The sequence below is a fragment of the Crocodylus siamensis genome, chromosome 12 (genome assembly GCF_052110815.1).
Source record: "Crocodylus siamensis isolate JL-2025a chromosome 12, ASM5211081v1, whole genome shotgun sequence".
Classification (NCBI taxonomy): Eukaryota; Metazoa; Chordata; order Crocodylia; family Crocodylidae; genus Crocodylus; species Crocodylus siamensis.
Genome location: NC_143406.1, coordinates 45117778 through 45129478, shown reverse-complemented (window position 1 = coordinate 45129478; position 11701 = coordinate 45117778). Strand labels below are relative to the sequence as shown.

The 11701-nt window shown below is 59.3% G+C and overlaps 1 protein-coding gene across 5 annotated transcripts in view; it reads left to right on the top strand.

Annotated features, from left to right (window-relative positions):
* The window catches only part of MAP2K3 (mitogen-activated protein kinase kinase 3), a 45832-nt gene that overhangs the window by 19690 nt on the left and 14441 nt on the right, over positions 1-11701 (top strand). For 2 of the 5 annotated variants that reach the window (XM_090023455.1, XM_090023458.1), the window contains exons 2-3: positions 8202-8271; positions 9826-9874. In XM_090023455.1, the coding sequence (XP_089879581.1) occupies positions 8202-8271; positions 9826-9874 (119 nt within the window). Of the gene's footprint in view, positions 1-490; positions 816-7468; positions 7502-8201; positions 8272-9825; positions 9875-11701 lie in introns of those variants that run through there. The other 3 variants (XM_090023456.1, XM_090023454.1, XM_090023457.1) reach the window with 3 other exon arrangements.

The following is an 11701-nucleotide window of genomic DNA, read 5'->3' as shown; positions in this document are numbered from 1 at the left end:
AGCCGTCGCGGGCTGTCTGCACGATGCTCGGGGTGCTGACCCTGGGCCCTCATCGGTCCGTGGAGCATCCCCGTCTCAATGCGGCGGGCCCCTCCGGGAGACGGGAGCCGCGTGCGACCCCCGTCCGTGCCTGCGCTGCCTTCTCCTTCAGCACCCCTGCCCGGACGGGGGCGAGGGCCGTGGCGGCTCTGCCGCTACACGCCGGCTCGTCCCGGTAGCGCAGTGCCGTTGTAGCGGGAGCAGGGCCTGCAGCCGGCGGGGCGGGGCCCGCGGAAGCCCGGCAGCCGGGCGCTCCCGGGCAGCCAGCGTCGATGTATAACCGCGGCGGCCCCTCACGCCCGCCCCCGCGGCCGGAGCGGGCCCGACCGCCCCTCTCACCCCGCGCGGGCCGGCCGCGGCGCCGGCCGCCGGGCCCCCGCGCGGGCGGGGGGGGGCGCTGCGCGCCGCCGGCGTCCACCATTGGCTCCCCGCCGGCTTCCTGTCTGACGTCACCGGGGACCGGATTGCCGCAGCTGTACAACTGTTGAGCTTTCAAGTGTAACCGGAGCTGAAACCAGCCAAGTTGAGCAGCTGCCCGGGGAGGACCCCGCGCTCCTCCTTCTCCGCCGCTTTCTGTCCCCTGTCCCCCCGGCCCCCCAGAAAAGCGCTCGCGCGCTCTGCGCCGCTGCCGGGCGGGGGCCGCGCCCCGGGACCATGCATGCTCTTTGCAAATAAGCAGCCTTGTTTGCGGCGAGCTGTGTGGCGCTGGATTTCTGCAGCTTCAAGGCGTGCCGTTCCTGTTCTTCATTTCTGGGAAGCCATGGACAAGAAGCAAGGTAGATGTTGCAATTTCCAGTGCACGTGGTCGGTTGGACGGGGTAGCGCGCGGGGGGGGGGGATTAAAAAGCTGTTTCTGTCCGTTTTGTGCCCTGCAGGTTTTGTCTTGTGTAACCTTGCTGGGAGGGGGCTGCATTTTGCAGCTAGCCGTCTCGTTTCAAAGCTACCCGGGGCTCGCCGGCAGCGGGGGTGGCTGTGCCCGGCAGAGGTTAGCAGGGTGAATCTAGTGGGTGTCCTGCATGGTTTTTTTTTCTTTTTTTTTTTTTTTTGCATTTGCAAATCACAGGGGTTTCAGGGTCTTTTGCACAAAACTCATGCCTGCAAAAAAAAACCCTGTTGCCCTGGATTTAGGCAGGCTCCTGTCTCTCTCAGCCCCTGCAGCTCTGGGTGCTGTTCCTGCAGAGGTTAACAGGTGACGCCGGAGTGACTTTTTCTTTCTTTCTTTCTTTTTTTAATTTTGCTTGCTCTTGCAGGCAGCTCCGGCTGGAAGGGGGGTTTTTGGCACTGCCTTTTCCTCCTCCTGGTTCGCTTTTATTTTAAAGCATTAATTTCTGTTTTTGCAGAAGTTGAAAACCAGAGAGTGGCGATGCCAGAAAGGAGGCTCTGGGGTTTAAAACAAGGCTCCATGGGCTGCTGGAAAGTGGCCAGCATTCATTTTCCACTGCACTGGTAGCACTCTGCAGCCCTGCAGAGCTGTGCAAATAAGGCTTGTGGCCGTCTCTGCCAGGCTCCTGCAACCTGCAGCCGTCCCCCCTCTTGTCCGTGCTCTGCGGGCTTTGCCTGCAGAGAAAGGCATTGTCACCCCATGGGTTATCGAGCCTCCGAGCTGGTTTTTACCCACTGTTTTCCCCGGCATGGAGAAACCACCACTTTTCTTTAGTTGCACTTTGCTCCTCCCTGTGTGACTGGACTCTGCAGCTTCAGGAAGAGCAGTTAGCCGAACGCAGAATAAAATCCTCCCAGGCCCAGCCAGCAAAGGCTCATTAATGGGGGAGAAACGCGTGCCCGTGTTTTACAGAAGGGGCAGTATTGCTGCTGCCCTCCTCTACCCGGAGCCGGCACACAGGCCACGAGGCAGCAGAGAGGTTGGATTTCAAAGGTCAGCTCAGTCGGAGAGCTTTAGTTGCAGCTCTTAAGATTCATGTCGCCCAGGAAAGGGGGCAGCAAAGTCGCTGGGAAAAAGGGCGACGTGGTAGGAGGTGTCCGTGCCTGCGTGCGGGTAGATGCCTAGTGCTTTGTATATGCAGGACTTGGAATTCGTCGGCACCAGGAAATGCGAGCGGCTGCTCTAAGGCTCCCGAGGTCGTGGCATGAGAGACTGAACTGGGCGTTTGGCTAGGGAGGAAACGGCTTCTCTCTTCGCATGGAGGATGCAGACACGGGGAGGGGGAGGGCGGGGGCCGGTTACCGCTGACCCAAATCCTGGCTGCGCTAGAAAACTTGCACCAACTTTCCACCCCGCGGTGATGCAGGCAGTTGCGGGCGGCAAGGGGGCCGGGTACCTGTGCCTAGCCTGCACGCCAGCTCCTGCCCTTGGCGGCATCGTGTCCACCCAGTCCCCCTGTGTGAGAGTTGTGCCTTGCAGCGTTGCGTGCCCGCCCAGGGCGGTCAAGGGCTAAGAGCCTGTTGGGGATGCATGTGCCTCCAAGTGCCTACTGCCAGAGGAGCCTTGCAGTTTTTCAGGCTGAGCCGTGCCCTGCTGATTGCTGTTTCCTTTGCTTTGCTTGACTCCTGGTCTTTTGCCCTGGTTGGAAGGCCTCGCAGCTGGCATAAATCAGCAGCGCTGTAGGGCTTACGGAGGGTCTCTGCTGCTTAATGTCCACCGAGGGTCTGGCTCCATGTTCCTGAAATCTTCTGGAAGTGGGTGCCCCGGGGGTGCAGCTGGAAAGCATCCAGGCCTTTTGGGTGGGGAAGAAGACCGTTTGCAGGGGCTTCGCGTAGCAGCCTCTGAAGCCTTTGTGGAGTTGCAGCATGTGGGCGAGATGGGAGTCAGGGCGACACATGCAGCATAGGGCCACCTACGGGGTGTAGACATGTGCCCTTCTCTGGGTGCCAGGGCGGGATGGGAGGTCAAGCGTTTGTCATTCTTCTCCCACTGACTCGGGAGTCCTCTTCCCCTCCTCCCACCCTTGCCTGGAGCTGGGGCAGGCATCTGTTCACAGGGTGCCTAGCTATCGGGGGCAGGGCTTGGTAACTACACATGCAACTCTTGCATTTGTAAGCGAAGCAGTTTGCATAGGGATCCGTGCTGGGGTGGGTCACTGGAGCTTGCTCTCCTGGGTGGGATGGGTCTCACTGGGAGCTGGGCTGGGCGGTGGTCTCGGGGTAGCTCTGCCAGCAGCTCATGCAACTTGTGCACGTCTCGCCTGCAGCCGGCAGGCAGAGAGTCCGGAGTGCGCTAGAGCAGGTCGTTGTAGCCGGGGGGGAGGCCTGCGTGTCTAGGAAATTTGGCTCTTGCTATTTTCCTCCTTAGGGTAGAGCAGGTGCAATCCGCCTATGGTTGGCCTGGCCTGGCACACAGTCCTCCGTGCTGAGCGCCAGTGGTAGGCTTGTGTCTGCACAGGTGACGGGTGGAGACCCTGGTCGTTGCACCCGGTGCCTCCGATGAGTCACAGCTCTCCGACTGGAGCCAGGAACTGCCGTTCTAGCCTTGCTCTAAGGGGGCATCGCTGCATGGGGGGGTTTCGGAGGTGCAGCACCGTGTTTTTCCTGCCAGCCAGCCAGGGGCAGGGAGCTACCTTCTGGGGTATAGCCAGGCTGCAGGGTGCTCGGGTACTGTCTTCTTTGGCATGATCCTCCCAGCAGCCCGGGGTGGGGAGGAGCAGCTGCTGCCTGCGTTGCACTGGTGGGGACCTGAGACGCAGGCAAAGTGACTTGCCTGAGGTCGCCCAGGCAGCCTGTGTCGGGGCAGGTGCCCTAGCCCCCAGCTCAGCCCTCTCTCTGCTTGCAAGGGGTCGTTCTCTGCAGGGTGGCAACCGGGAGCCCAGACTTCGACGCACATGGCCTCGTCCCCAGCAGATCAGGATGCCCCCGCACCAGCGGGCAGGGCTGCAGCCTTCACCAGCGCTGGTGCCCGCAGCCCGTGGAGCCTGGCCAGCTGGCGGCCAAGTGAGTCACTTGGTGCCGCGCGGCGAGTGGCTGGGGCCTCTCGGCATAGAAGCAGCTTTGTCTCTGCATTTGTGGTTGCTGTGGTAACTGGAGAGCAACAGCAAGGGGGGAGTGGGGCGGCGGGCAGATGAGCCCCGTGGACTGCCCCAGAGCCGCCGGTCCCACGTGGGCGGGGGCTCTTCTTATGGCCTCTTGTGGGCCCATGTGTGACGGTCTGGGCTCTCCGGTGCCCTTGGTGGGGGTGCTGTACTGTGAGCTTCCCCTGGCGCACGTGTACCAGGGCTCGGAGGGGAAAGAGCCAAGCAGAGGTCTGTCGCCGGCCAGCGTGGTACCGCTCCGGTCCGCGGCTGGTCTGGAGCCGCCCCCCGGCAGGGCTGCCCCGGACCTTGGAGGCCCATCTGGGTTTCCGCTGTGCCCCGCTGGTGATGGGACAGTGCACGGGGGTGCCCGGCGGCGTGGGGGGAGAGCCCCTCTGCCAGCCCTGGACTTGGGTGGGATGCGAGTGTGTGCGTAGGGCTGGGGTCATGAGCACGACACGTGCAGGCAAATCCCACCTGAAAGGTTTCTGTAGGCAGGGCTGGATTGAGTGCTTCCTGGGCTGTGATGCAGCAGGAGAGAGGTGCCTGTGCCCCTGGCTGCAAGCTGCCTCAGGAGAGGGGCCCCGTGGGCTCTGCCTTCAGTGGCTCCCCGGTCTTTGTGGCTGGCTAGCAAGCTCCCCTCCTGCAGGGAGGCTGGGGCGGGCGCGTGGGTCCTCTGGCTGCTCGAAGCAGGTTTTTGGAGAGGTGTCACCGGAGTGTAAATCTCCGACTGCTATTTATAGGTCCCCTTCCCCTGCCGGGCATGGGGCATGGGGAGGGAGTGCCGCGGCTGCCTTGCTGCTGGCAGGGCTCTCGGCCAGGGGCACAATTCACAGCAAAGCCTGTTGCTGCCACGGCTGGTCCTCCAGCCCGCGTGTGCTCCTGCGGACCCTTTATTTTTCTAGGATGCTCATTGGCTAAGGTAGCGGTGATGTTGTTGCAACACGAAATCCTTCCCGTAGCTGGGGTGTTGCAAGTGCATGGCGAGAACGCGTGTGCAGCGCTGGGATCGGAGCGACCGGGCTGGGCTGGTGAAGGCCTTCGCTTCTGCAGCCTCGCACGTCCTAGGGGGCTGCTAATTGATCCCAGATCCCTCCGCGGGGCAGGGGGCTGCCGATGCTGTGCCCGTTGCTGAGATGTGGGGGTGGCACCTTGTTGCCCGGCTCCGTCTGGGCGCAGAACTAGGGAGCATCGTGGAGGGTCTCCGTGGGTTTCCTGCAGCTGGGAGGGATGGTAGCCTTGGAAGTCACATATGAGCACAACAGTTGGGTCAGGGGAGCACTCCCTAGAGCTTGACCGGATCCCGAGGAACGTCAGTTTTTATGGGGCCGGGAGTGAATAGTGCCCACTAGCCATGCCTCGGTCCATGGGGTTTCATGTGAGAGCTTTATGGCAGGACCCCTGGCAGCCAAAGTCACTGGCGTCGAGGTGGCAGAGAGGGCAGCTGAGGCTTGCCCAGGGCTGGAGTGAGTGCCTCGGGCACAGGGTTGGACTAGATGACTTCTGGAGGTCCCTTCCAGCCCTGCTGCTCTACGATGCTGGGAGCATGGGGATATTGCCTTAGATCCAAGGAGGCAGCTGCTGCTGAGCCGAGCTGTAGGGAAACGAGGTGAGAGGCCTCAGTGACCCTCTGCGGCCCGAAGAAACCTGCTCTCCATGCCGTGGTGTTTGGAGCCGAGCAGTGGGTGTTACCCGCCTGTGCAGTTCAGGTGCTCTTGGGGACAGCCCCCCCATGGTGGCTGGGGACCTGCTTTGCAGCCCCTGGCACCTATCAGCCTGTCCAGGGCGGTTAGCGCAGTAGCAGCAATTCTCGCCTGCGTGCACATGGGCTCAGCGATTGTCTTGGGGCCTCCGCTCTGCCTCGCGCTCCCCCTCTGCAGAGGTCTAAGTGCTGGACTTTGTCCGCTGGCCGGGCTCCATGAGACAGGCAGGGTGGAAGCCGGCTCCCTGCGCGAGGAGGGCATTGCTGGCCAAAGCTGTGCAGCTACGTACGGGAGCAGGAACTTCCCTGGTCCTGGCCCTGGGTTCACACGGCACCACTCTGCTTGGGCATTTCCTTGGTGTGCCTGGTGGGCAGAGCTGCTGGCAGCAGGCTGTCCCTTTTTTTTTTGCATGCTCAGGATGAGTCAGGCAGTGCCTGCTCCATTGGCCTCACGCCTCTGAACAGCGGTGGCTCCTGGCTGCCCGTAGCCCCGCGCGGTAGAGAGGCTCCCACCCCTGCAGCCACAAAACATCCAGCTGGCCTGATCAGGAGCAGCTTGGCTGGGGGCAACTGCAGCTCCTACGGACGCACCCGGGCTGGCTCGCCCGGGGCTGGAGGGGTTCAGAGCCAGCTGCAGAGCCCCAGGCAGGGTGTCGGAGGTGAGCTGGTGCGGCGTTCGCTGCCGCTGGGGCTCCACGGCTGTCGGTACCGCAGGGACCTCGGCTGCGCCGTCGCTAGCTGCAGTTCTCCCTTTTCCCCTCCCTGTCAGTAGGGATGCATGGGGTAGTTCGGGGGGGCCCTAACCCAGTACTGAGAGCTCTGGTAGCCTGACCCAGGTACGACCCTCGGTATCTGAGCTCCTTGCCCTGAGACAGGGCTCTGCTTGGGGTGGTGGATGCAGAGGAGAGAGCGGGGAGCAGCGGGTGGGAGCACTGGGCGCAGGGAAGACGGGGCGGCATCACCAGGCTGGTGGCTCTCAGCGGGGCTGATGACGAGCCCTGCGTGTGAGGCTCTAAGCAGCCTAGGCTGCATCCGTACCCACCTTGGTGCTGGCTCCTAGGTGCCTGGATTCTGCAAGGCAACCTGCGTGATGCCTCTACTCGCATTTGCCCCGGGCTCCTTTTTTCAGAGCCTGGCAGTGCCCCACGTTCCTTTTTGCTCGAAGCCCCGACCACCCTGCTGGAGTGGATCCAGCCTACCTGGGCAGGGCGCCACTGCTGCCACCACCCTCCAGCTGGTCCCTGCCAGCTGGGAAGAGGGCGCACAGGGAAATCCCCTCCGCAGTGGCCTGTGCCCTGGCTCACTTGGGCTGCCCATGTTCTCGAAGGGGAAGCTCCTGGGTTACAGGAGTGAAGGGGCACGGCTGGAATCGGGGACACTGGCAGGGCCCAGCCACCTCCCCGGATCCCGTCTCCACTGTGGCTTCATCAGTGGTTTGGTGACCTCTTGTGGCCAATGCTCCTTAGCTCAACCCGGATCTGGAGCGGGGGGAGAGCCCGGCTGATGCTGAGGTTCAGCCTGCCTCCGCACAGCCCCTCTTTGAGGCATCTCTGCTTCTAGCACAGCTCCCGGTGCCAGCCCCTTCTCCGTCCCCCGCAGCAAATGCACCCGGGACGTCTTCCCGCTGGAGGTGTGGCTGGGGAGGAGGTCGGAGAAGACCTTGTTACCTGGCAGCTCACAAGCCGGTTTGGTACCAAATCTGTTTGGTACCAAGAGCTGGCTGATTTCATTAAAACTGATCCAATCTTTCTCCCTCTTTTTTAAGATCCCAAAGGATCTTTGGAGCCACACAAGCCAGGTAGGTGTCGGCCAAACAATGGCTGTAAGTGTGTTGAATGTTCAGAGTAATGCGGGCTGTGAATAGCCCGGTCATGCTCAACTCCGTCAAGACTCTTTGCAGGCCCGGGTTGGGGTCACTGGATTCAGGGGACAGTCTCTGCTGATGCTTTCTAGTGCTGCATCTCCCTGCTCTGGACACACTTTGCTATGCCCTTGGTGACTTGCATCAGCTTTGAAACCCAAATCTTCATTCTCCCTGCACTGTTGGGGCTGCTGGGTGTGGAACGGTGCCCTCATGGTCTTCTAGCGTCACTGCTGCCTGTTGTGCACATCTGGTGGTGCCAAATCAGGCCTCTGGTCTCACCAAATGAATGGGCTGTGTGGTTAGGTCCTTGGAGGCCATCTGAGCTGTTGCTCTTGGAGGCTGGGAGAAGCTGAGTAAGGAGGCTAGTTGAAGGGCCAAATGCTCCAGATCGGTGGTTGTAGCTTTGCCTGTGGGGGCTGATCCTGTCGGAGGTGTCCAGGTTGGGTTGCGTTCCCTGGTTTGGCTCCATTTGCAAAGTACAAAAACTTCCTTTCTGCACAGTTTGGATCTAGCTGTGCCAGTGGGCTTGCAGGCAACTCGGGTGCTCTCGTGGTAACTTGGGTAATGCCAGGCAGCCGGAGAGGGGAGAAGACCCCAAAGTGTTGGTGACTCAGGCATGTGTTTTCTCTTTCAGTGAAAGGCAAGAAGAAGCGGGATCTGAAGATAACATGTGTCCCCATCAAGCAGCCGGTTGTGACCACAACGTAAGTCTCTTTCTGTGCCACTTAGAACTGGTTTTCCACACACTGACTTGCCAGTGCATGTGGAGCATCTAGGCTGAGGAGTCAGGTGTTCCCAGCACCCGAGGCCTTTCCAAACTGAGCTTCTCGTCCTTCAGAACGTCTTCTGTCAGTTTTGTGGCACGCCTGCCCTCTGCGGTGTCTTACCCACGCAGCCAGCAATCCAGCCAGGGTCATGTCTGTTAGGGGGAGAGATGTCATGTGCTGGCCCTGCCCATCCACAGCATCTTCATCCCAATCTTCAGGACCGCAGCTTGTCTAACTGCTTCATTAGAGGACCTTCTAGCTATGGGCTTGTGCTGGTGGTCAAGGGAGACCATCCAGCCTATTCACATATACCCTCACCTGGGTCTCCAGGCAGTGTATCCATGGCCTTCGTGCCTTCTTCTGCACTTCTCTTGAAAGCAATACCATTTGAGTAATTTAGGCTTCATCTAGCTTGGTACAGGCCTTTCTAAGTGGTATTTGCACAGTGGCAAAGAGGTATCTAAAGGTATTTGCACAAAGGCAGAGAGAAACGCAAAGTGTTTTTCACTTTGCAGTGGAACATCTCCTTGAAGATGTTCCTTGAACTAGAGAACCAGGAAGCTAGTTGTACAAGCTACATGTGAGCAGGCGAGCGAGAATAATTACATTTTAGTGATGAAAATGGATGTTAAAAACCATTTCAACAATCATTAAAGGTGAAGAGTAACTTAGGAGGTAAGGATGATGCCTCATAAAAAGCCTTTCATCTGACAGTTCCTTGAAGCACAGTGCTGCTAAGATGCAAGGCTCACCTGAGTGTCACAAGTGAGTGATAAAGGCTCTGAAGCATCTCTGGGTCAACAAACAGAGGGATTATCTGCTGTTCTCATAGCGGTGTGCTTCGTGCTTCTGGGCTGTTGTCTTCTGGGTGAATACAGCTAGCCATGACTAGCAGAGCTAGGACACTGCAGAGACATTTAATCTCTGTCTCGGTTTCTTTGGTTATCTTGTTTCAGGAGGGTTGATTTCGATCAGATCTCTGGTTTGCTCACAGTCGACTCCCTGGGTCAGTGAAGCCTCACACCCAGCAAACGCTTGAACACATTCGTCACTTTAATCCTCTGAGAGGAGCTACAGTTGTACTTGAGCGCTTGCAGTTAGACCTGATGTTGTGCATTTAAAACGCAGCAGCAGGACATGGTGACAGGGGCCAGGTCTCCCCAGCAAACTTCCCATGCCTGGCAATGGCCCCCTCAAATGCGCTGCGTTCGTTCATGTTGGTGGCCTCCTGATCCTTGTAGCTATACCTGAGACGGTGTAGGGAGGCTAATCAGCAGCCAGATGGGTGAACTAGCGCTGTTGATTAGCTCATGGGAAGTGGCTGAGGAGGCAGCCTTGACGGGGCAGCATGTGTTTGAGAACCTGCTGCTGAGCCCTTTAAGTAACTGTGTGGACATGGCTGGTTGACTGGCCCCAAACCCCACTGCTGGGTAATGAAATGCCAGGTGACGGTGTACTCACTCCTGGTTTTTCTTTTTTCCCCCTCTGCAGGCCTCCAAGGAACTTGGACTCCAGAACTTTCATTACTATCGGAGTTAAAGTAAGTTTTTTAATGTCTGTTTCCTCCCCTTGTTCCCCCACGTCCTTGTGGGCACCTCCCCACCCCCACTAAGCATCTGGCCCCGCAGTCAGTCTATCAGCAGCAGACTGGAATTTCAGAGCCGGCGTTGAGCCCATCACGGTACAAACATGCCTTCTTCCTCCTGCCACCATCTCAAGTGATGTTGCCTTAAAGGCTTGCAAGTTCAGCCGGCAAAGGCCTGCCCCTGTTCTGCACCCGTGACTCAGATGATGATGAGGCAGCGTAGACCCCAAATGGTAGGGCTGGTTGGGGGAGGTATAAATGGGACTGCAGTGTTTATGGAGCTAATCCTGCCCTTTTGGTCATGTGTGAAGTGTTGTGACCGGCCCGCCTGGCAGCTTGTCACTGTAAAGGCCAGGTGCAGCCTCTTGAGCATCTTGTCTAACTTTTTGCACCATGCATGGTCCAGACAAGGCTGCCCTGTTCCTTGTAGGTCATGGAGGGTGTGGTCAGGGGGCTTTGGGGCTGTCCATGCAGGTTTCCTCCTGACCCGAGGTCTGCCCCCTAACCAAATTAGCTCTGCTTGGAGCAAGCCTGAGTGCACGCCTTCAGGGAGAGCTGGGCTTGCTCTGGGTGCTGTCAGACGCCTTGCTGGGGTGTATGGCACAATGCTGTCCTGCTTCTGTAACCAACTCCCACGGGAGAGGAGAGGAGCAGGGGGTGGAAAGGTCTGGTTGCGTCCTGTTCACCCTTCTTCTCAGCATCCGCGCTCTGCCGCCATGCGAGGCTAGAAGGCCCTATGTTCTGGCCAGGAAAGGGCAGTTCTTCATTTGTGCCTTGAAGAACGGACAAATTTGTTCAATAAAGGCCTCCCCTGTGCAGGGCTGGGCTTGCTATCGTGCTCCCAGATCACAGACCTATGCCAGCAGGTCTAACCTGCCTTGCCTGGCCGCACGACAGGCTCCATTTGCCTCTGTCTGTGGGCTGTCTCTGTAGGGCAACCTCAGTCAAGCGGATGGTAAACTCTGGTCTGCTGCAGTGCCCGTGTAGCCCGTCAAAGCTGTGTAAGAGGGCGAGTGAACTTTTTGGGTAGCTAAAGGTCAGGGAGCTCCCAGGTCTGTCCCAGCAATGACCTCAGGCTGAGGTCAAGGGCACAAGCCAGCGCAGTAAATCAGCACGACCTCGGCGCCCTCTCGGCCCCGAGCTCACCTCTCCTAACAAGGCTTCCCTTGTGCTGCCCATCTCTGGGGCTGCTTTATTGCAGGCCGTTCTCCGGAGAGGCCGTGCGGGGAGCGAGGACGGGCACATCGCTCCTCCTGCGCAGCCATGCCCTCCTCCCCTCGAATGTGCCACCAGTGACCTAATGAAAAACACCAGCTAGAAATAGCCGCCGTCTCTCTTCTTTCACTCTCTTGTTATGGGCTCTCTGGGGCTGTGTAAGGCCGTTTGCTGTCATGCTAAAAACAGTGGCCTGCCTCCGTGTTGGATCAGAGCTATATCTAGCTGCTTACCTTCCCCCCGAGGCAGGTGGCACGGCCGATAAGATCTGGACCTCCAGTCCTCAGTGCGCGCTGGGGGAGGGAGAAGGGGGAAGCCAGGACTCATGCCGCATGACGGCCTCGGTGGTCATTAGGTAATGTGTGTATTAATAGCTGAGGGAGAGAGGGCCTTTGTAGTAGCCCGCGGTGGTGAGGGGGAAGCAGGCATCGCTTGCTGTGCTGTGCCCACGGCACTGCTTCCTTCCTCCGGTCTTCTCCAAGCAGCCCCAAGCCAGAGCTGGGCACCTCTGGAGTTATTGAGCTGGTGGGACGTGTGCTGCTCACAGCCTGATTCTGGAGAGAAGTA